This window comes from Antennarius striatus, chromosome 1, assembly GCF_040054535.1.
Source record: "Antennarius striatus isolate MH-2024 chromosome 1, ASM4005453v1, whole genome shotgun sequence".
NCBI lineage: Eukaryota > Metazoa > Chordata > Actinopteri > Lophiiformes > Antennariidae > Antennarius > Antennarius striatus.
In genome coordinates this window covers 23,558,095-23,582,690 of record NC_090776.1, presented here as the reverse complement: position 1 = coordinate 23,582,690, position 24,596 = coordinate 23,558,095, and the positions used below count along the sequence as shown (strand labels likewise).

The 24,596-nt window shown below is 39.4% G+C and overlaps 4 protein-coding genes across 7 annotated transcripts; 2 read left to right on the top strand and 2 right to left on the bottom strand.

The window, feature by feature from the left end:
* Positions 1 to 54: 54 nt before the first annotated feature.
* Positions 55 to 5,706, bottom strand: crybgx (crystallin beta gamma X). Its single transcript, XM_068321857.1, has 6 exons — positions 5,606 to 5,706; positions 5,346 to 5,394; positions 3,749 to 3,870; positions 2,936 to 3,071; positions 2,489 to 2,628; positions 55 to 218 (listed from the first exon to the last, which is right to left on the bottom strand). Exons 1-6 carry the CDS (start codon positions 5,647 to 5,649, stop codon positions 86 to 88), a joined length of 624 nt encoding a protein of 207 aa, XP_068177958.1. The 5' UTR covers positions 5,650 to 5,706; the 3' UTR covers positions 55 to 85.
* A 1,586-nt stretch (positions 5,707 to 7,292) lies between these two features.
* Positions 7,293 to 14,018, top strand: lctla (lactase-like a). Of its 3 annotated transcripts, XM_068311375.1 has the most exons (15): positions 7,500 to 7,839; positions 7,940 to 8,101; positions 8,194 to 8,354; positions 8,997 to 9,084; positions 9,362 to 9,471; positions 9,556 to 9,684; positions 9,773 to 9,868; positions 10,401 to 10,455; positions 10,558 to 10,719; positions 11,298 to 11,572; positions 12,047 to 12,173; positions 12,276 to 12,475; positions 12,550 to 12,613; positions 12,725 to 12,846; positions 13,238 to 13,371. In XM_068311375.1, exons 2-14 carry the CDS (start codon positions 7,975 to 7,977, stop codon positions 12,796 to 12,798), a joined length of 1,668 nt encoding a protein of 555 aa, XP_068167476.1. In that variant the 5' UTR covers positions 7,500 to 7,839; positions 7,940 to 7,974; the 3' UTR covers positions 12,799 to 12,846; positions 13,238 to 13,371. The 3 variants fall into 3 exon arrangements, with proteins under 3 accessions (XP_068167467.1, XP_068167476.1, XP_068167459.1); XM_068311366.1 differs by lacking the exons at positions 7,500 to 7,839; positions 12,725 to 12,846 and adding an exon at positions 7,293 to 7,467 and having other exon boundaries at positions 13,238 to 14,018; XM_068311358.1 differs by lacking the exon at positions 12,725 to 12,846 and having other exon boundaries at positions 13,238 to 14,018.
* Positions 14,019 to 15,955: 1,937 nt separating this feature from the next.
* Positions 15,956 to 17,732, bottom strand: LOC137592903 (tripartite motif-containing protein 16-like). The gene has a single exon (XM_068311388.1). It carries the CDS (start codon positions 17,730 to 17,732, stop codon positions 16,080 to 16,082), a length of 1,653 nt encoding a protein of 550 aa, XP_068167489.1. The 3' UTR covers positions 15,956 to 16,079.
* Positions 17,733 to 18,328: 596 nt separating this feature from the next.
* On the top strand, positions 18,329 to 23,024 carry tipin (timeless interacting protein). 2 transcript variants are annotated; one of them, XM_068319038.1, is made up of 8 exons: positions 18,329 to 18,390; positions 18,932 to 19,080; positions 19,204 to 19,297; positions 20,636 to 20,711; positions 20,818 to 20,940; positions 21,021 to 21,084; positions 22,277 to 22,510; positions 22,675 to 23,024. In XM_068319038.1, exons 2-8 carry the CDS (start codon positions 18,978 to 18,980, stop codon positions 22,923 to 22,925), a joined length of 945 nt encoding a protein of 314 aa, XP_068175139.1. In that variant the 5' UTR covers positions 18,329 to 18,390; positions 18,932 to 18,977; the 3' UTR covers positions 22,926 to 23,024. The 2 variants fall into 2 exon arrangements, with proteins under 2 accessions (XP_068175139.1, XP_068175147.1); XM_068319046.1 differs by lacking the exon at positions 18,329 to 18,390 and adding an exon at positions 18,804 to 18,849.
* Positions 23,025 to 24,596: the final 1,572 nt, after the last annotated feature.

The following is a 24,596-nucleotide window of genomic DNA, read 5'->3' as shown; positions in this document are numbered from 1 at the left end:
TATTACCAAAGTAAGTGCATGTGGAAAGCTGACAGGTTTCATGTGTGTGACGTCCTGCTGACAGGAGGCCAACCGGCGCCGCCGTTCAGCTGAAGCGAACTCGACGCATCGAGCCCACAGTGTTGTTCTGGCTGCCCCAGTCAGAGAAGTTGTTATAATCACGCTTCTCCAGGATGTAATGAGGGCCCCTGTAGTTTGGTTCCTGATACACTGCCCACCTTTACACACAGACACACACAGATCAGTATCTTCTTGACTGATAGTTGGTACTACATGCAGCTTGCAAACAATGCATTAAATTATAATGTTAAATCATATACCAAAATAAAACAAAACTACAGATTTAAACACAGGAACAGCTGAGCTACAACAGAAAGCTGAGGATTACGGTTGTGTTCAAAATAATAGCGGTCCAACATGATAGATTGGTAGAAATTATATTACTGTATGGCAAATAATTTACCAGTTACTGTAGTAGGGTCATAGAAAACCAAAAGAGCCATCATTCATGATATGTATGCTCCTGAGTCTGTAATTGAATAATGAATTGAAGGGGCGTGTTCAAAAAAAAATAGCAGTGTGGCGTTCCATTAGTGAAGTCATTCAATCTGTGAAAAAACAGGTGTCAGTCAGGTGGCCCTTATTTAAGGTTGAAGCCAGCACATGTTGCTCATGCATTTCTCTCTGAAAACCAGAGAAAAACGGGTCGCTCCAGACATTGTCCAGAAGAAAAACGTACTTTGATTAAAATGTTGATTAATGAAGGGGAAACGTATAAAGAAGTGCAGAAAATGATGGGCTGCTCGGCTAAAATGATCTCCAATGCTTTAAAAGGGAAAGCAAAACCAGAGAGACGTGGAAGAAAACGGAAGACTACCATTCGAATGGATCGAAGAATAGCCAGAATGGTGAAAACTCAGCCAATGATCAGCTCCAGGATGATCAAAGACAGTCTGGAGTTACCAGTGAGTACTGTGACAATTAGAAGACGCCTGTGTGAAGCTAATCTATCAGCAAGAAGCCCCCGCAAGGTCCCACTGTTAAAAAAAAGACATGTGCTGAAGAGGATACAATTTGCCAAAGAACACATTGGCTGGCCAAAAGAGAAATGGAGAAACATTTTGTGGACGGATGAGAGTAAGATTGTTCTCTTTGGGTCTAAGGGCCGCAGACAGTTTGTCAGTCGACCCCCAAACACTATTCAAGCCACAGTACACTCTGAAGACAGTGAAGCATGGTGGTGCAAGCATCATGATATGGGGATGTTTCTCTTATGGTGTCGGGCCTATTTATCGCATACCAGGGATCATGGATCAGTTTGGATACATCAAAATACTTGAAGAGGTCATGTTGCCTTACGCTGAAGAGGAAATGCCCCTGAAATGGGTGTTTCAACAAGATAACGACCCCAAACACACTAGTAAGCGAGCAGCTTCTTGTTTCCAGACCAACAAAGTTAAAGTCATGGAGTGGCCAGCCCAATCCCCGGACCTTAATCCAGTAGGAAATTTGTGGGGTGACATTAAAATTGCTGTTTCTGAGGCAAAACCAAGAAATGTAGAGGAATTATGGAACGTTGTCAAATCATCCTGGGCTGGGATACCTGTTCACAGATGCCAGAAGTTGGTCAACTCCATGCAACACAGATGTAAAGCGGTTCTCAGAAACAGTGGCTATACAACTAAATATTAGTTTACTGATTCATAGGGATGCTGAATCCTGGATATTTTTCAGTTTATACAGTAAATATTTGAGTTTGTGAAGTAAAATGCAGACACTGCTATTTTTTGTTCATTTTTCTTCATTTTCTGTAAAGTAATTAAAGAATTTCTGCCTTCTTCTTCATGTTTTGATTTAGAATATAATGTGCAGTGTTCCCAATGCATGGAAATAAAAATCATTGTAAAGAGTTTGGGCTTTACTCAATTTTTGAAACAGACTGCTATTATTTTGAACACAACTGTACATACAGTAGGGTCATCACTGGAAGTTAGACTTATAGTTAGACCCCGAGGGGCTTTCTACGTTTGGAAATCGTAAAATCAATTCTAAAAGGGTGGGAGGGACAAGTTTCAGGGTTTACACGAAACTGATAAATGTCATTAGAAATATTAAAAACTGAACTCCATTATTTTCTACTGACTCCATGCTGTGCTACACAGCTGATGGACAGTAGAGTAGTCGATGAATTAGTTTAAACAAAGTCTTGAGTCCTAAAATGTCACAACATGAAAGAAACTTAAGAAAAGCTGAGATGATTCGCTTTCATTTAAAAGGTGATTGAACGGTTATCAGAAGACAGTTATTTGTATAGATAAATTGTTACAAACTTTTTAAAATAAAATTCCAACATTGTGTTGCCTGCTTGTCACATTTTCTAGATTTCATGGATGTGAGAAGAATTTGCTGAATTTTAGGACAACACAGTTTCTACGCTTGTTTCTTTCATTGCAGACTTCCTAGGATATCTGAAGAGTTCCACACTTACGCTCCTCCGAGGACTCGGATCGAGGCGACTCTGTTGAGGCTGTAACGGCTCATCAGGTTGGGAATGTCGTCCTGAATCTCCATCTTCTTACCAGAGAAGCCGGCTCGCTCAAACAGCTGAGCTCTGGCAGGGTTATTGTCCTGGATAGAACACAAATATATAACTCAAGGTTTATCTGAGCAATTTGTACAGAAACTTTTCTTATTTTTTTCTGATTCACAAATGATCCACAAATAATACCATTGGAATAAAGGACTGAATTTTCACATTTTGGGTAAATTATCCTTTACAACCTTTCTACTTGACAGATTTTACCTATTAACATATTTTTTAATGGAAAATGTCTCATTATTTCTACCTGGCATGCTTTGATTGTTTTGTGGCCCTACAGTATTTCTGTGTTGCAGCTGCTGTCATGTTTGTTCTTATGTCATCTTCATGCTTCACCTGCTTCACAGAACGGACGGAGGAGACGTGGTCAACCTGAGCGCACCACTTGTCGTAGCAGTTGTACTCTCCCCGCTCGGACATGTCCCACAGGTACTGACGGCCCCGGAAGTTCTCATGCTCATAACCAACCCATCTTCAAAAGAGGGGAGCGAGGAGTTAAAGACAGAGCAAACAGCAGTAGGGAATGACACACACACAAGCACACACACACACACACACACACACACACACACACACATACGCACACAGCATGACTTTCCACAACAATATTGTGTCTCTCAAACTCAGCATCCTAGACAATGTTTGTTTATCTAAAATGTAATATCTGTTTCAATCCAAGACAATCGTACCTGTCTGGGGAAAATAAAGCTTGAATTTCAATGCAGATTAAATTTGACACACAAAGTTTGACCTATAAAATTATTATTACTTTGACCAAATGTTCTGTGTTATTTCAGTTTTGAGACATTTTGTTATCGCAGAAATCCCATTTTGGATGATTTTCTTCTTCAAAGTTACAGTAATTGAAATTCATTCCTTTTAATTTCTGCTCAATGACACTACAACACATTTTATGTTCTAAATTATTACATATTTTTAGACTGTTTTCCAATCTACTGGTGTTTATGTATAAAATATAATTAACAGGCTTGTGTTTCTTTTCTGTGGTTTTCCAACCTTCAAACTTTAAAGTCCACTATAATACTATGCAATGACTGTGTGAGCTCTTTTGTCTTTTGGCCACCAGTGTGTTTTCTACAATGTCTGTCCATCACTCAGGTGGTGGTGAGGATGGTGGGGTGGACTTACGCTCCGCTCTCCACTTGTACAGAGTTACATCTCTCAGGGAAGTTCTTGTCACTCAGCCGAGCGCAGTCAGAGCTCAGGTCCAGCCGTCTGCCAGCGAAGTTCCGCTGCTCGAAAAGGGTCACCTGAGTGCAAAAACACCACAATAAAAGTCTGCTCTGCTACAATCAGCTTTAAGGTATTCATAATTGATTTATATTTTGTTAATATACAATATGGCTGTAGATTTTAGATGATTTTGGGATTATTAGCAGGTGCAGTCTGTTGGACCGGAGTCTTTCTTGATGGTTTTCTTGGTTGTGTTTACTTCATAAACAGTGAGGGACAGTTCCTTTTACATTTATGATTTTGACTGTCCTCTCATGTTTTTCATTTTTACCTCTGGTTGTTGTTTTGTTTGACTAAAAACTATTGAAATTTCATGAAACTTGATTCTTGAAACTATATTTGGAAGTGGGTCCAGATAAATTTGTGAATTTAGGAACTGTTTTACTCTTTTTGAAACATTGACAGATGGAATTTAATGCCACTTTTGATCGATTACATATAAACTGTTTAATGATCCCCATGAAACTGAATCAATGAGGTGGGAATGCACCAAGTATTTAAACAGGTTTTGAGTGGAACTGGATAAATCAGCAGCTCCATTATTTATTGTAACCATTTTAACGATATATTTATTTTTGTTATCAACTATGCATGACATACTTGATCAATTTTTTGAAAACTGTTAGCTAAGTGATTGGATTTTGAATTGGGTTAGGGTTGAGATTATTTTTTAAAATAACCTTAAGACATCGGCATGTCTACCTCCAGCACTGTGGCAAACGCTAGCTGATCTGCAGAAGTCCAGATCGTCCAGATCCAGTCTTTTTCAGTAAGGCAGTGACAATATGATGATATCATTAGGCAGTTGGATCCATCTTTGTTGGAGATGAGAGGCCATTTCCAGTGTCTTGGATGATCTTGCCATCAAATTTTAACACGTTTGTCAATACTCATTCTTAACACCCAGCTGACCACCGACTCCACTCGCAGCATGCTGTTTAGTGAGCTAAAACATCGTGTGAGATTTTCAGTATGTCTGAAACCCAAGGATGAAAAACCATAGTAAGTGGTATTAATGAGAAAATGCTATCACTGTGGCAGTGACGACAACAAACGGATGAAACCATTTCAAGAGTTATTTCTGCTTCTTCTACTTCTTCTTGTTTCTTCTTCGTCTGCCATTTAATTTTAATTTGTTTTATTTTGTTTGCTATTGTTATTTTTGAAAGCTATTTCATTTTTGGTGGTCCAACATTATTGGTCACTTGATCATTGAGGCCTTAATTCCAGGTACAGGGTCAAAAATGAAAGGGGATTTTGCTATTTTTATTTGACGTATTTTGATTTTAAAGACTTAATGGATTTAATTCCGGAATATCTTTTTTCTAGTTGAAATGATGATGTTGCTCCTCATGCCATATATTAATCTTGAATTGAGGATACAGTGAAAATCCAATTAAAATCTCCCAGCACCGTAGTTATATACATTATGAGTACATTTATAATGATGAACCTCATACGCTTGAATAAACATACAGATTATTCAACTCACCCTCCCACTGGACCCGTAAAAGGCACGTTGGAGCACAGAACCCAGCTTGCTGTAGATATAGAAGCATTTTTAATGGTATTATTTCTCAAACACAAGACTAACTGCTTAAAACAGACACACTTCACTGTAAACACTCATTTTGTGTGCATTTTTCTTATTTCCTCAGATGATTTGGGGAAACTGGTGTTGGAACCACCTCTGACCGCAGGGGTGGTCTGACTCTGTGTGCCCACAGCCGGTGCACAACACTCTAAACATACCTGGTTTGTTGGACTAATCCAGGGACCTTCGTAAAGATGTTCATGTCAGCTCTGTGAGCCAACAAGAAAGCCCCTTAAATACAGCATGTTGAGGTGAGCCGTCAGCTGCTAGAAAGCTCAGAATAGTTCTGTACCAGTCGTTGGGGGCCAGGACACAATTGATATGCTAAACACACAACCACGCTCATGTTCTCTGTACTCATAGGCTCATTGCAACCCCTTCCAGGGAACAAAAAACATACAAACACACACACACACACATGCAACAGACATGCAGACATACAAACTCAAATAAGCAGAGAGTTTCTGCACACACACATAAACTGCAAACTAACATGTAGGTGTGAGAGTGCAGTGCCAACAGTTTTGGGTTTGAGCAATTCAGCAGTTCTCTCAACAGTGCACTTATAATAATGGTTGTATTCAGGCTTTGTGCGGGGCCAGCTTCTGCTCACGTTATTCACTGTAGAGGTCATGACCCCATACAGGACTGCTGTCAGTGAGGGGCCCTCAGTGCAGGAAATACAGATGTCGGTTTAACTGATATTGGGTTGTGATCTATGAGTGTGGGCAATTTGGACTTGGATCCAGATGAAAATTCCAGACCGACCAAATTTTTCTAATTGTGATCTTTCCCAGCGGCTGTACTTTAATAATAGGGCTACAAAAACGTCACCAGCATGTAGCAGAGATAGTAGCAGTTCAGATCAGTTTCGTTGGATGAATGAATTAAATAGACTTTGGTATTGATACTGTGTGTTGTTTACTGAGGGCCTTTCTGGTTTGTTTGGTTTGTCTTTCTCAAAGGGTATGCGATGTGTTTCCATGAAACTGAAGCGTGATGAAGATGTGTGCTCCACCTTTGTTCTTGCAGGCGTTGGTTTGCCTGGCTGTTTGCTATCAGGATTATTCAAAAATAAATTCGTACCAGCAGGGCAGCCCGATAAGCTATCATAGATTTTGTAAATGATCCAGATCTTTTCAGGCCCACAATGCAGTCTTCATGATTCACAATCTGCTTGAGTGCTAATTTGGACGATGGGTGAAGAGGAGCTGCACCTTCAGTTCTCTTACCAGCACCAGGATGTCAGCTCCATCATCAATTTGTTTAGAAAAGGAAGACGTGTCTGTTCAAAAAAAGGTAAGTAAACAGAGTAAATATATGTGATGCTGCTGAGGGAATTAGGGGAAATGTAAAATTCCAAAGTAAATCTTGGATAATGACCTGTACTGCTGATAGGTAAAATGTTGGAAAAATATGCTTACCCCATCTTTCCAATACGTATACGTGTTTACAAATCTATTGTATCTATTATTTGTCAGTTGTTGTTATAGTTGTTTCTATTACTGTGTCCAAACTAAGCCCTATAAGTTACACAAATTAACTTGTGTAAAGGAATGTGAACCTATTTGTTTTTAGAGATTATTTTGTTTTTGCTCCTCTTATACTATCAACTATGCACAATGATTTCCTATTGTGTTATAAATTCATAGTACATACATTAAAATTGACATTGAGCTTTGTGGAACTAGATATCTGACATTAACTTTGCTTACAGTGACAAACTCCTTCCTTTCCCAAAGGAATTGTTAGCCACAGCAAATTTATGCTCACACTTCAGTGACTTCAAATGGAGGCATTTACACGGTGGGCACGATGCTGGTGGGAGAGAAAGGGAGAGGGGAGTGTATGTGTGCTGATGAATAGCAGAAAATGACCTGGATGCCTCACTCTGTCTGTTTGATTTTTGTAACATCAGCGCTGAAGCTGCCAGTGACACTCGGAATCCTGAATTGAGTGCAGAAGCTTGGTGACGTTTCTTGTATTTTGGAGCCGTTTCCACAGGAGACAAATGCTACAGGTCAGACATCTATATGTGGGACTGAGTGAGGCAGCTGGGGCTGGAGCAGACACCTAACAAAGGGACATATGTAGGGAGAGAAACCAGCACACGCTTCATCAAGGAGTCACAGGCAACTTAGACTTTTTAACCTTGCTTTCCTTTTGCACAGTTTGAAGACACAACAGCTTGAAATGTCTCTCGTCCTGACAGTGCTGGACAAGTTAGCTTATTTTCTGTCTTTAATTGGGTTTTGTCTCAGTGTTTCGAACAGCTGGCTGAAATGAAACTAGATTCTTGTTCACTGTTTTTTAAATGCGTTTTAAACAAATGATAGATGAGTTTATGTTTGGAAGGTTTTACTCAAAACCTATGGACTCCTGAAACCTCTGTGTGAGTTTCAGAATTTTCGATACACCTGTATATTCTGTAGGACAGATGTGTAGACAGACTCGATAATGTCTGTGATATCCACTGTAATGTTGTGTTTTAGGTGTGAAGACAGTGAGTTTCTCAACAACAATCATAATGCTGCAGCAGTGCATCCTGAGGCCCTACTATGTGCTTGCTCTGGTGCTGTGTGTGTCGGCCAATGATGACTTTGACTGGACCAAGAATGAAAGATCGTCATTCTACTTTGGCACATTTCCAACCGGTATAACATAGGATTAAATACTGGATAGCCACCAAACCCTGTGATAAACTGTCATTTGATGTTTGAAATGTATTTTGTGTTCCTCTCTGCAGGATTCTCCTGGGGAGCCGGGACGTCTGCCTATCAGACTGAAGGAGCTTGGAATATAGATGGAAAAGGAATGAGCATATGGGATGCATTTGCGCACAAAAATGGGAAAATATTTGCAAATGACACAGGAGACTCCTCCTGTGAGGGATACTACAAATTTAAGGTGACATAGAAAAAACTTACACTTCCCAAAAGTTGAGGCTGGTATAGATAAAGCACATGGCTTATTTACGTTAACAATGTGAGAACGGATTAAAATCCAAGAATATATAGTCCATGTCTATTTCAGGTACAGTTACTTATGTTGGTGTATTTGCAAAATTTTTATTCTGAGGAATTTTAAACTTATGGGAGGTAACCACGTTGTCTGCTCCCTTTCAGACTGAGATCATTGTAATGTCTGTGCCATGAATTTTGGAGGGACAGTTCACAACACAACAATAAAACCTTGTTAAAAACTTCTCAATGCACCAGATCAATACATCTGTCAAATTCAATAAGCAAACTCAATATACTAACCGCTTCCTAACAACACAATGACTTAGAAAGTTTAAACAAATTTCCATTTCCATTTCCAGTGTGACATAGGTTTAAACACAGGATAGCTGGCAAACCGTGATCAAACTGTCATTTGATGTTTGATGTATATTTTTGTTCCTCTCTGCAGGATGATATCCATCTTAATCCTTCAAATTCAAAGACACTAATTTTATGACAAATGAGTTAAAAATGGAAAGATCCTTTCTATTTTTGTCTTTAGCATCAAATGGGTGACAACGTGTTTTCTGACGTTTGTTTTTTTCAGGATGACATTTCCCTGATGAAGGAGATGAAGCTGAATCACTACCGTTTCTCCATTTCCTGGCCAAGGATTTTACCAAGTGGACTGAAAAGTAAATACATGCCTGTCTATTTTTATTTTATTTGCAATTCCATTTCTATTTCAGTGTAATTTCTTTTTATACTGAATAATTTTAATTTTACTATTCTTTTTGTACTTGATGTTAGAATAATTTTTAAAAATTCTAAAAATAGCACTAAGAAAACCTAACAGTGCCAAACTCTAGATTGACTTTAAGAATGTTTGATTGTCAGATTTCATTAATATTAAATTACCAAATCAGCACCAAAAAATGATTAACTCATTGTCGCAATAATCAAATCTTTCAGGCGAACACATCAATGAAAAGGGAATCAAATATTACGACGACCTGATAAACATGCTGCTGGACAACAAGATCACACCTGTGGTTACACTGTACCACTGGGATTTACCTCAGGTGGGAACAAGACATTTGGTGTTCACTTTCCATGAAATGACGGGACATTACAAGCGTGGATAATTAATGGGTTGAACTCTCCAGGTCTTGCAGGAGAAGTATGGTGGCTGGCAGAACATCAGCATGGTGAATTATTTCAATGACTTTGCCAACTTGTGCTTTGAGAGATTTGGAAACAGAGTGAAGTACTGGATCACTTTCAGCAATCCATGGGTATGTTGGTTTCAACAGACCTGGTGCGTTCATCATCTTGTGAACAGATGGTAGGTTTTATTTGTCTTTTACTGGGTTGTGCTTTCAGTCTGTTGCTGTGGAAGGATATGAAACCGGGGAGCATGCACCTGGATTGAAGCTGAGGGGAACAGGAGCCTACAAAGCTGCTCACCACATCATAAAGGTAGAACATAAGACATGATGAAGTTTAACGTGTTTTATGTCGTCAAAGAGGCTACACTTCCGTCCATGAGTAGCTTTGTTAGTTTGCTTGTCAGTATGTTTATGAAAGAATACAGGAATTGCTTTTTGTGTTGCACTATAGGCGACAAAACAAATACAAAATTCAAATCACAAAATATTATGGCAATAGCATTGTGCTATTAAACCCCATGCTCAATCTATATTATCAAGAAAGATTTTATTTTATTAAAAAAGCACATCATTCATAGAAAAACAAATTCACAAATTAATCACACGTGAAAATCTAAAAGAAAAAGAGAATGAAAAACACAAAAATGCCACCCTCTCCTCACTTCCTTACATGCTCTCAGAGCATGTACCCAGATGGAAAGATTGATTGATTGGTTGATTTCATGTTCAAACTTTATACATCTTTTATTTAAATCTGTAGGCAGCTTTTGAAATTGATGTCCACTTTCTAATAATTGCTAATCAACAGGTGTTGTGACACTGCTTTTCCATCTTTGACACAGGCACATGCCAAAGTTTGGCACTCTTATGACCTGCAATGGCGAAACAAACAAAAAGGTAAAGGCAAAACCTGTCAACAGATTATTTTCCGTTTGTTTTATTTTGTGATTGAAGATACATTTCACCATGCTGGACAGTAATGTTGCTGTGTGTGTTTAGGCTTGGTGGGGATCTCACTAACAGCTGACTGGGGGGAACCTGTGGACATCACCAACCAGAGGGACATTGAAGCTGCAGAGAGATACATACAGTTCTATTTGGGATGGTTTGCTACTCCCCTCTTTAATGGAGACTACCCCCAGGTCATGAAAGATTATATTGGTATGTTAGAGTCCGATGCACAACGTCATTTTTGTGGTGTCACGGAAAAAAACATACCACTCCATCTATTTCTATGATGCAGGAGGTCTGGTGGCCACAACAGCAAACAAATAATGTGCCTAGCGTTTGGTCATTTGTCCTTTGCAGATAAAAGAGCTGCAAATTTGATGGAGATGCCAAGAATATCTAGATCCACAACATTTTCAATATCATGAAAACAAAAGGTTATTTTACTAGTATTTTCTTTAGACACCTGCATAACTATTCACTGTGTTGTCTAAATGAATCCAAGGAATGTCTGCTTGCTCACATCGGCTTCAATTAAGGTTTGGCTAAATCTGTAAAGCACCATATGTAGTACATTGCATTTTTTAACTAACTTTTGCACATATTTTTTTCTTAAATTATTCAAATTGTTCGTTTTGTTGTTCTGTGGATAACTGGTCAAAGTTACTCCTTGTTTGGACTGTTCATAATGAGGGTTACAAACCATAAACTCTGGAAATCTGCACATTATGAGAATGAAAAATCACCTGTGACACATTTTTTTATTAAATCCATTGACTTTTTGTCTTTAGGCAGGAAAAGTGGCCAGCAGGGCCTGGGGGCTTCAAGGCTTCCTGTCTTCTCACCCCAGGAGAAGAGTTACATTAAGGGAACCTGCGACTTCTTAGGCCTGGGTCATTTCACTACCCGCTATATCACCGTGAAAAATTACCCATCAGGCCTTGGAGATAGCTACTTTGCAGATCGTGACCTGGCTGAACTGGTTGACCCACAGTGGCCTGATCCTGGTTCTGAATGGCTCTATGCTGTTCCCTGGGGCTTCCGACGCTTGCTGAATTTTATCAAGGTAGATTACACAAATTTAAATAAAATTAGTATCTTCAAAATTTATTCAATAAAGTATAAAATTAAGTATTGTTTTTAAAAATCAATGTGACATGCACACGTAGCATGTCAGTGATGCAAGCAGTGATGCAGACTCCTATATTGCAAAGTTTGGGATGAAAGAGTGAAATTTTGTAATAGTTTTGGAAACAAGCATATGTGCCTAATAAATTCAGCATGTAGAATTTAGTTCAATTACATTGCAACCATACACTGAAATATAAATAATATATACAGTAGATATACAACCATCTACTTAACATCACCCAAATGTGTGTCAAATGCCATCTTGGTGCAGGTAAAGTGTCAAAAACCAGATTAGATGGATGCTTATCTCTTTAAAAGGACTATTCACCTATTGTGGATTTAAACGTGTTATATGAACATATGTTGTATGTTTGGCGTAACATGAGTGTGATTTCTAACTCCATTACAGACCCAGTATGGAAACCCCATGATATATGTGACAGAAAATGGTGTCTCAGAGAAGATGCTCTGCACAGACCTCTGCGATGACTGGAGGATGAAGTATTTTAAAGATTACATCAATGAAATGCTTAAAGGTAGAACTACAACTCCACAGACTATAGTGATATTATCGGAAATGACAGAATTTACCATCTGAGGTAATCTTAAATCCATCTTTTGTCTGTTTTGTTCAACAGCTATTAAGGATGGAGTGAATGTGAAGGGCTACACTGCCTGGTCTCTACTCGACAACTTTGAGTGGGATGAAGGGTATTCTGAGAGGTTTGGCCTCTATTATGTAGACTTCAGGAACAAAAACAAACCGCGCTATCCAAAGGCATCTGTCCAGTTTTACAAACGCATCATCAGCTCTAATGGCTTTCCCAATCAGAGAGAGGTAAATCGCAAAACCCACCTTTAAAAAACCTTGGAACAGAATAAGTTGTTTATTGTTTTGTTCAATCTATACAGGTGGACAGTTGGAAGAGAAAAGCCATAGAAAGTTGCACCTCCAGTAACCAGCTCCTGGCTGCAGGTTCGTGCTTAAGATGTACAATTAGCTAGATGGGGCCAAACAAAGGAAAATTCTGTCTCAAGGTTGTTCTTCTGCTATCTAACAGGGTTTTTCTTTGTTTTGCCCATCCAGCTAGAAGAAAGTCCCAAGAAAATCAGGAACATGCAGGAATGCTAAAGTCTTGGCCAGTGCATGATGAAGTTTAGGTGCAAAAGTTCTTATGCTATGCTATCTTACAATTTAACCTTCTTCAGGTAAATGTGAATTTTACCCCTCCACATTACACTTACAGCTACAGATACAGTATGTGTCAATTGGAAGATTAAAGGAAAAGTTCACTCAAAACTTTCTCCCATATGATTTGAATATTTGTTTAAAAAAAAAATCTCACACAGGGAAGAAAAAAAAAAGATTTGTAAAATTTGGTTGATGTCCTATTAAGTAACCCTTCAGCCAAAAAAACAAGCAAAGTTATTGGTAGTATTGTTAAAGTATTGGTAGTAATGTTAAGTAAAAATACCAACAAAAAACCCCAAACATTTAAAGTAATGTAAAATGCATTTTCCTGTATATTTAAGTCAGTGGAAGTCTTTTTCAGTGATTTAAAGCTGAATGTATAAACATATCATTTTTTCACTTTCCCAGATCCATTGATAGGTCACATGGAGATGGTCACAGAAATCGTGGTTCCAACTGTGTGCACGCTCTGCATCCTCCTGAGTGCAGTATTCCTCATGTTCCTGCTGCGCGGACGCCTCTGAAGGTCCACAAGCACTGGATTTTAAGAGTGATTTTAAAACTGTAAAAACTTCATCCAGTCTGGTGTATTTTGTTAAATTGTCCTGCTGTATCATCAGCATTCAGGATGTCCCTATCGATTCAAAAATGCCACTAGCTGTGAACTCAAACTTATCATTTTTTTTAAACAAGGTGAACTTTTGTCTTTTTGTGAAGTATTTTCATAGACTAGTCAAGCTAACTGCAGACAGGAAACACTTTATTATCATCAAGTTTGTAAAATTGAGAGACAGTAGATATAGTGTTCTACTCTTTGGAGATTACAAACAACAATTCAGTAAATACTTTTCTAAGACTGAAGTTGTGCTGTTTATTCAGTGATCATGAAAGAACGATGGCTTTTAATGGAGCTGTGAGAAGTCAAACAATATACACTTCTAATCCCATGAAAAACTTATGCCATGCCTGAATGAGATACATATATAACTATAATTTTGCTATTCAATAAATGTTAATGATGCATTTCTGTTGTAGATTTCATCATTTTATGTAATAAAAAAATATTTGAGGCAATGGTTGAATTTAAATAATATACGTACAGTAAATACATTTTTTATGGTCATAAATAACACACAAAACAAAAAAGTCATATTAATTCTTGACTGGGGTGATATGTCAATTTTGGTTAGAAGGGAAACACACTTTCATCACTTGTGAAAATAAAGTGGTTTTGCGCTCCGACTTTCATTTATCAATTCACTGTCTTTGAATTCAACACATTTTTTTGCAGTCTAAACTCAAATGCACCATAATCATTTGGATGATCTCAATATCTATGACACAAATATTAATTACCTGCTCAACATGATGCTACAGATACTGAAAACAACAAAACAAAAACCTATGAGGAAGTGACAGAAGCTAAACGACAGGCAAGGAAGACAACTTCAGGAGGAAATTGTGAAGGGAAGCCTCTGAAGATTAATTAAATTAATTCAGTGGAAAATTGCTCTAGGTGTGCAAGTCATCTATAAGGAACTACTGAATGTCAGATGATACACCCCTGAAGCAAACGTGATGCAGAGCAGACAAATGCATATGCATTTAGAACTATACAGGAATCCTTATCTCTGAGAAGTAAGTTAAGACTGAGGCAAAGAGTTATTGTAAAAATCCTCTGGGTGATTGATTTCCTGTTTGGATGTTAGCTGTGACTGAATAAGTGGTCAGCACAGAAAGAAAGAAATCACTCGGATTTATAAAAGGTCATAAAAATTCAAAAAAGCATTTACAACCTAGGCAAGTCAGTCTGGCAAGTCTTACAGGAAAAATAAAATTAATATTTCCTTTACATAATTAAACTCTTCATGCCTCAAGTCTCATAAATCAAAGTGTCAGCCTCCACTGGTTTATTCACTCCACAATCTGCATTAACTCAAATATAGAACAGCTCTGATCTGGTAAACATGTAGAACCTGCAGCGCTCGCTGGAGATCCTTTCAAATCGACTATCATTCGAAACATTAAAAGACAAACATTTCTCAAATGAGATATTGTATAATTTGTGGAGGCACACAGGTGCTGCTGCAAAGAACACTGTTGGAGGAAGTACGATAAGATTTAACACGTGTTTGAAAAATATTCTAGAGTCACTTTCATTAGAAGGAAATCTTTCAGACAAAAATTGCATGGATGGCCAGACATGGTTTAAGGAGGGTTGTGAACTAAAGCTATTCATGTTTTGTCAAGTACTTTGAGGCTGCAATACCACAAATTAAACCTGTCAATGACTTGATCTTCTTTAATCTTGATACGTTGACTGCAGGTAGTTCGTACCAGTCATCAACATGGTAGCTCTTGCGTCGTTGCACTGAATTCATGAATGAACTGGTTAACCAACGACTGACCCCATCCTTCTGAAGTAATGTAGGTCTATTTATCACAAGAGATGAATGTCCTCTGGGGGAAACAGTAGAGTATGCTCACTAATAGTGTTTGATTCTGTTCATATTGTGTTCTCACTGGTTGTGATGTCCAAGCAGGTTTCCCTGGAGGTTGTTCCTAAATACAATACAGGGAATCCTGATTCATTTGTTAGGAACAAACAGTTTGGAAAAAATGTGTTGCTTGTTACAGCTGAGAACAACCGACAATTCAATGGATACCGGTGGAGATCAGGAGACAGTGGAGAGACAAACAGGAACATGGGAAGAAGTGAAAAAGAGAGGAAACAGGCTAATAAGGGTAGAACGACCACAGTTCAGCACACGGAGGGACAGAGCAGTCATCCATACATCCATTGTCTTGTAGACAAGATGATCGCGGTTGTCTCGTCTACAACCACTTGTCTGTCTTGTGGGCCATAGGTCTGCTGGAGCATATCCCAGTTATTTACAAGCGAAAGGTGGGGTACTCCCCAGATAAAATGCCAGCTCATCGCGGGGCCACATGAAAGACAAACAACCCCAGTGAGACATGGCAATCATTTAAAAAAAATGCACCAAAGTGCACCAGTTTTCATGTTCACATCAGTTTTTCCTTTTCTTCATCACCTTTGGATGATACAGTGCAATAAAGATGACAAGGAAGAATCTGTTCTTATTATTTATTCATTGTGTTCAGTTTGTTCACAACCCATTGGTAACATCTGTTCAATGACTCTGCTCTGAGAAACAAACATGAAAACAAAATAAGTTAAAACACAGATTTTAAGCCTCCATCTCCGGAGGACAATGTTGGTCTGTTCAAGTTAACACAATTCAGCAGTAGTTTTATAATAGAAAAGCCACAGTCCAGCATACAGAGGCTGAGTGAATGTCGTATGAACTCGGTGGAGGAGAGTCATGGTTGAAGAGATGCTGTAGAAGGACAGAATACCTGCACTGTGATCCAAGTACACTCCTACTCTGGAGGAACAAGGGCCTGAGACAGGAGTCAGGATTCTGTTGTGATAAAACTGGTATTTGTTTGTCACACAATCTAGCATCCAAGATTTGTCATTTCCTCCAAATCTACACTCATCTGATCTCCCTGCTCTGCCAATATTCTTGTATGCGACTGCTATACCACACTCTCCACCTCGCCATTCCACCTCCCAGTAACAACGTCCAATCAGATGCTCTCTACTCAGAACCTGCCACCAATCAGTGAATCTGTCTGGGTGCTGTGCAAAACCTTGATCTTGACTCATTCTTGTTACTTGTCTGTTCCCCTCTGATAACAACAGCAGTGTGTGAGCCGTATTTGGATCCAGTGTGATTTTACGAGAATATTTTAAGAATTCGTCTCTGGTCTTGGGTTCTGGTTGTGGCAGTAAAACATCAACATTTGTCACTGTCACTGAAATGTTTGTCCCTCCCTCCACCAAGATATCCTGTAGTTGATCTCTGAGCTCTGACACGGCAGCCATCACATCCTCAAAGTATCTAAATGGGTAGTTATTGATGCTGGGTGAGTTTGTCGGGTCACTGACTACTGTAGGTGAGGGATGATGCAGAAAGTGATCCTCTGTGTGTGAGAGCTGCTCCACCTCTGTGTCTTTCATCTTCAGCTCAGTGATCTCCTGCTTCAGCTCCTCCTCGAGTTCTTTGACTCGACTAACTTCAGTTTGCTGTCGGGATTTGATCTGCTGCTCCACATCACACTTAACTTTCTCTACAAGACACATAAGATCAGTGAAGATCTTCTCACTGTCCTCCAGGGCTTTATCAGCGGAACGATTGATACCCTCCACCATCTGTTGAAGTGCCTTCAAGTGTCGCTGTCTGTCCTGGAGTCTCTGCTGGATCTGTACTCGATTCACTTTGACCTCTGTCTTCCTCTCAGTCCGCTCTGCTGCAACTGAGACTATGTCGTGACCCTTATGTTCCTCCACAGAACACAGGTAACAGATACACTGCTGATCGCTACGACAGAAGAGCTTCATCACCTCATTATGATGAGGACACCTGCTTTCCTGAAGTATCTTTGAGGGATCCACTAGCTTGTGTTTCATGAGTGAAGCTACCTCTAAATGAGGTTGGAGGTGTATTTCACAGTAAGAGACCAGGCAAACGACACAGGACTTGGTGGCTTTCGATTTCCTCACAGTGCAGACGTCACAGGTCACATCTTTAGGTCCAGAGTAGCACTGATCAGAAGGAGCGTCTTGGAGCCGAGTCTTCAGTTTCTCCACTAAAACTGCCAACGTGGTGTTTTTCTCCAGGACAGGCCTTGGCCTGAATGTTTTCCTGCACTGAGGACACCTGTAGATTTTCTTCTTTCCCTCGTCATCCCATTGACTTTTAATACAGCTCATACAGTAGGTGTGTCCACAGGGAATGGTCGCCGGATCCTTCAATAGATCCACACAGATAGAACAAGAGAAGGGATCTTGGTCCAGGTAAGCTACTTTCTGAGCCATTTCATGTCTCCGTGTCAACAACAAACTGAGATTCACTTCCTGATGAATAAAACCATTTTGACCTGTCATCTACAAACTGAACCAGTTTGTGCACGTCATCACATGATGTTCACACCCATCTTCATGTTGTTTGTGAAAGGGGAGGGATAGGGAGATTGGCAAAAAGAGGACTCGTCAAGCTTTGACACATTCCTTTAGGAGGAGCAGCTCTGTGAATCTCAATGCTATTTCCTCATTTAAAATGAAGCCTAAATTCAAACTTGTTTCACGACAACCAATACAACACATTATGTCGTTAATCAGTTATTTGTTTTTATTTATAGAGCGCCTTTCCAAATAAAACAATTGAGATTTGGGAAAAATGAAAAATCTATTTTAAATAGCATTGCAAAACAGAATTTAAGAGCTTGAAATGAAAAACAAAAACATACTATTAACAATTTAATTAAACAGCGTTGAAGGTGAATTATTCGCAGCACATAATACACCATCTATGACGAGCACACAGACGAGACAGGACATAGCCTCTGCTTTGACAGTGCGCGCTCCCGAGAGGTGCACGCATTTCTCGCAGGCACGCCTATTTCCCTTTGACACCGGAAGTTGAAGTATTATTCCCTGCAGTTTGACTCTGCCACACCGGGAAAGCGCGCCAACGGTACGACTCACGGGTTGCATCTCATTTTAACTACAACGTTGGATTTTATTTACTGTTGTTGATTTGCAACTTCTTGGTTTATTCGTTGGGTTTTATTGTTTCGCTGACTGCAGCTCTAACGTGCTAACAAGCTAGCCGTCTGCGGTCATTTATCTGTAACTGGTGACGTCATTGAGGCTGTAAAGTACCTTTCCAACACTGACAGACAGTTTAATCTGGTTTTCTTTTGATGCATCGACGTAGATGTACTGTTCCTGCTAGCGGGTCAAGTTTGTCACAATGCCTGAATATTAAGGACAGTAATATTATAAATAACATGTGAGTGACAAAATAAAATAGCAAATCATCATAATTGAATGACTTGATATCTTGCTTTAAAATCAACGGAAGTGCAAAATATCAGAAAGACTTCTGGTGGATTTAATGCTCAGATCATTGCAGCAGCTCTGTTGTGCTACAGTAAGAACAAACTTCTGTAATTGGTTGTTAAATCAATGTTTACTAACGATCCTGGCTAACAGAGGTTTCACTCTTTCTCCAGGAGTGATATCAAACTTGATCCACTGGTGAATCAAGGCCTTGATAACATGTCGGACTATGATGGTTTGGAGGATGAAGTATTCCCTCCCTTACCATCGCCTCTCTCCACAGGCCAGGTGGGACTGGATGACGGAGACCCTTTTGCTGATGGTCAGTCATTCAACAAGGGACACACTTAGAAATTTTAAGGGAGCTACTGATACAAATGATAATCCGCTTTGATTAAGAAGGTGCTGCTGACCATGTTTTGTGACTCCTTTGTCATTGATGCAGGAGATGGAGATAACGATGTGTCCAAGTTGGCTGAGGTACCTGCTGCCAAAAGGAAAGGAGTGAAGAGGCCACAACCGAAGCTGGACGCTCACAGGTACATTAGACAAAACCATTCTCGTATCGAAGAGTATTTAAATCTGTTACAAGGCTAAATAAAGAAAAATCATTGAATATGACTTATTTTAAACTAACATAAATAATGAAGCAGATTCTTCTTGACATCTCCATTTTTATTTACACAGAACATTTTTATTTTATGTATCGTGTCGGCCTTCCACAGCAAAAGAAGTGTTGGTGTAAAGCACCAATCACAAGCGTGTGCACACTTTCCTGGCTGTGTTCAAATGTTTCCAAACTACAGTTTTCCTTGTGGCCCAGTCACAGTACCAGTAATTTAGTTCCAGTAGACAACAGTACAGATCACTGTCAAGTACTGAGTTGTCACTGTGGAAACAATCATTAAATTTTTTCAGAATTAGTCAACAAATATGTTAAAACACAGCAGACATTTCAGAAGTAGATGCTACTCTGATCTTGTGTCGGCTGGAGAAAGTAAATACAATGATGAAATGAATAAACTAGTGAAATCTTAGCACAGCGTTGGCATGAATGCAAAAATCTTAGTATCAAAATATCTTTTACTGACTAACAGTAGAGGGCAGCAGGACATCAAGAGAGCTTCTGGAATTCAGTATCTCCGATATTAAATCTCTCCTTTATGTTGTTCAAAGTAAAGAACAGTTTGATTTATTTATTTCCTGTTCCTTTTTTCCTTTGGTTTGCTTTCAGATTAGAGATATGAAGCTTTGATATTCATTTAATGCATTTTCAAAAGCAAACTATTTAGTCTTAATTCAACTTAGAAAAACAGTCTCATGAATAGATTGTAAAAATAATTAAAACCAGGCATCTACCGTAAATTCCAGACTATTTAACGTACCTAAATATAAGTTGCACTAGTTAAATTTTAAAAGAAAAATAACTTGGTACATATATAGGCCCCACCTGTTTATAAGCTGTAGGCTTTGAGGTCTTCTAGCATGAGATATTTATACAAAGATGTTTTTAAAAATGTAATTACCATTTTTTTCTGAACAGTGCCTCTAACACGGCAGTAAAACAATGCTGCCTCACCAACGCCTCACCATCGGTTCATTGATGCCAAGCTTACATGCAGCAGTGCCATTTCCTATTCAGACAGATGAATTGTTTTGATCTTAACAGCCGCTTCATATGATTTTCTGTGTGTGTTCTCCATTATCAAATGTTGCATGATGTGCAAATTGCCTGTTCAAAACACAATCAAACTATGGTAGTGTCTTCCTCGTCACATTATCTCTTCCACCTGTGTGTCTCACTCTTAAACTTCTCAGCAGTGTATCCCCTATGTTGATTTAAGTCATAACTGCATTGCGTTTGACATTTTCATCAGGCTCATCTCAGACAGAGGACTTCCAGCTCTCCGGACCCTGTTTGATAACGTCCGTTTTAAAGGCAAAGGTCACGAGGTTAGAGCAGAAACTGTGGAGTACCATAATCGATAGCAGTGTACTTTGTAGATCTCACACACATATTCAACATGTCTGGGCCTTTGTGTTTGTGTTGTCTGATCAGGCTGATGATCTGCGGCTGTTAATGCAGAAGATGGAGAACTGGGCCCACAGGTTGTACCCCAAACTGCAGTTTGAAGATTTTATAGACAAAGTGGAGAAGCTTGGCAAGAAGAAAGAAGTGCAGGTGGGAGGAAGATGTTGGTGCTCAATATTTGCTCCTTTTCTGCATTGCAGTTTCAGAACTGACTTTTCTTTCTGTACCAGACCTGTCTGAAGCGCATACGGATGGACATGCCGCTGACACATGAAGACTATGTGGGCAAAGACGGTAAGAAATGAAACCTCTGTGTTCAGATGTGTGATTCAGAGGAAGGCTGCATGATAATGGGAAAATCAGTATGTAGATGTGCTGGTCATTGTGCTATAATAAAGTCAGTCTTTTTTTTGTGGTAGAATTGATGCTTAAATGGAAAGTTTATTCTCCAGTATTTACTTAGTTCATGTAAATGTTCATGTGATGCAATAATTCAGCTAGGGACAGCTACACAGCTCAGCTTAATAGGAGTTAGTTAAAACAGGAAAATCAGGAGGTGAGTTGAGCTCAAATGCAGTTTTATAGTTGAGTTTTAACCTGTTCTGTCTCATCCTGCTAGCATGCTACAGTCAGCTTTAGCTTCACTTTTAGCTGCTTGCTCATGGTGTCCATCTACTGTATTTTCCGCACTATAAGGCGCACATAAAAGCCTAAACTTTTCTCATAAACCCGTAGTGCGCCTTATAATCCGTTGCGTCTTATATATGGATTAATATTCATATTAATATTGGTTAAAAACATGATCGCTGAAAAAAAGCCGGCAGTCTGGCTGCCAGTCATGCCGCACTCCGCCACTAGAGGAGCCCCCTCACAAGGCACTCGGGCCCACGCCCCCTAACAACGGTAGTCAAGGGGCGTCACCTAAGTCCAGGCTCTGACTGAGCTGCTCTCAGACGGTAGAGCAGACTGTAGGAGCACCGGTGATTACGTAGCAAAACATAAGGAACTGTCAACAATTCTATTAATAAAGTTTGACTGACTGACTGATCTCAGTGTTTCCTAACTATTTGGCGTCGGAAATAACCCACTTTAAACTTAATTGGTCTTAAAAATGCCATTGTGCTGTCATCTGGAATCTAGTGACGGTCCATTCTATTAGTCTGTGGAAACACACAGAGAAACTGGCATAAAGGTGAATGAAAGACCCTCAAAGCTGAACTTCCAGCCTTTTCTGAAATTTCAAGAGTGGAGTCACTGCTAGACAAAGGTGCCAATGGGTGTGCTGCAATAGATTTACAAATGTAGTTGATAGCTCTGGGCGGGCGGCGGAGGGGTGTATTCTGTCTGCAGCGACGTGCTGTGCGATTCACGGCGGTGAGACACCGACGTTAAAGTAAAGCTTTTGAATTTTCCGTTAATATAAAGGAGCAAAAACAAGGTTTCATTTTTAACTTTTATTTCCCTCCTGTGAAAAATTTTTGTTTAGGAGACAATGATGTAGCTCCTGATTCACCCATCTTTGCGGATCCAAATCCGTTTAATGGGGTTAGCTTCCCTGACGACCTTCCAGAGCCGGTCCACTCTACTCCGGCTCCAGCTGCCCCCATGGCTCCTCCCTCCTTTGCTGCTGCCTCCCTGACGGAGGAGCAGCGACTACGGATGGAGCTTAACAAAAAGCGCGCCCTGGAGAGGAAACTTGCCCGCCAACAGCAACAAATGGGTGAGACATGTACCTGGAAAAAATTGTCAATGTCAAAACCATAGTTAATTATCAGTTACACATCAGGCCAATAGAATATTTTTTTAAAAAGGATCCTGGATATTGATGTGTATTCCATGAGCGGATCCATCTGTTTGGAGCATAATTCCTGCTTTATCCCTCAGATTCCCAGACTGCTGACTGCTCCACGTCCCCAGATGAACCTGCATCTGTCTCCTCAACAAATGCCGTCAGTTCTAACACTCAAATTGATGAGGTGGAGGATTTAGACTTGGAACCAGCTAACAGCAGCATGCAGCAACACAGCCAGCTCTCACACAAAGACTCTGAGCTGAATGTAGAGAGTGAGGGAGAAGAAGTACCCGTCCTGGGACAGGTCCATCAACCCAGTGACGAGTTTGAGAATGGAGATTAATGCTTATGGAGAACACACACAGCCACTAACTATTCAGAATTACTGTTTGAATTATAGAAGGAATCACTGATCTCACATCTGTTGTATTGTTTTGCCGCAAGTCAGTTTTATAAACTTTTTAAGATTATATCACTGCCTCTGTTTTGTTTGTTGTCCTAAATTAGAGTCCGTTACACTGATACACATCACACAATGTGGCCATGTGACAGGGTTTAAAAACCTTTTGCAGAAGGGAGTAAATTATTGTTGTTCATCTAGTATTAAATTGATTAGTGCAGTGAGAAAGATGGTTTTAGTGAAACAGCTTTTGGCTTTATGCTCGACATTTGTCATACCCAGGAGTAAAACTTTTGGAGATTTTAGTTTGCAATAATCTGGCAAAAGGCATCACAATACAGGAGCTACATTTCAAAATACATACAGATGTTCATAACAAGTGTTTAAAAAGGTGAATAAACCTCAAAATTATTCAAATAAATTCCATTTTGACATATAAGTACAAATCCATTTGGGGCACTGTATGTTCTATTTCAAAACAAAATGAAAAAATTACAGTAATTGAATTTGATATTTTACAGAAAGTCAATAAATATGTTGCAGTGTTAGCATCTTTATTTACAAACTCAAAATGTACTGTATAACGAAGAAATGCCTGAAAATCGAACTTTCCCGAGAACCATAATCACGTTTGTTTCACATCTGGCACTGGTCAACAGGTACTCCAGAACAGGACAGTTGTACCGTGTTCCCCAATTCCCCTGCATTTCTTAGTTTTACTTTAGTTTTCGATGGGATTTAGGTCCGGAGATTGTGTTGGCCACTCCATTACTTGAATTTTGTTTGTCTCACGATTTTGCTCACTCACTGGTGTTTTTGGGGTCATTGTGTTGTTGAAACACATTTAAAGACATTTCCCCTACTGCATACGTCAACACAACTTCTTCCATGTAATTCTGATGGACTCAAACTGACCCATGATCCCAAGTATGTGATAAATAGAACCATCCCCATATCATGTGGCTTGGACCATCAATGCTTTGCCATTTTCACTTTGTACTGTGGTTTGAATTCAGTGTTTGCAGGACATCTGACAGACTTGTCTGTGGCCCTTAGACAACACAACAAAAAAAACCCCATTTGACTAATCAGTCCACAAAATATTGCACCATTTTCTGTTTAGGACAGTAGATGTGTTCTTTGGCAAACCATAACCACTTCAGCACATGGTTTGTTTTTTTTAAAATAATGGGACATTGCGGGGGCTTCTTGCCGGTAGCTTTGCTTCACATAGATGTCGTCAGAGTGTTACAGAACTCTCAGGCAGCCTTAGATCATCTCTGATCCTCCTGGAGCTGATTGTTGGCTGAGCCTTTGCCATTTCAGTTATTCTCTGATCCATTCGAACAGTGGCCTTTCTGGTTTTGGCTGTCGTTTTAAAGTGTCATTTTAGCTGAACACCTATCATTTTCTGTACTGCTTTATAGGCTTTCACCTCCTTTGTTAACTTTTTATCGAAAACCACTTATGAAAAATGTCTTGAACGACTTTAATAAGAGTCACTTGTTAAACACTTCTTTTTTTCACATGATGACATCAATAATTTCATTCAAAACTGCTATTTTTTTTCAACACGCTTCTTTCGGTTAATGACTCATTTTCACAAGATTAGCA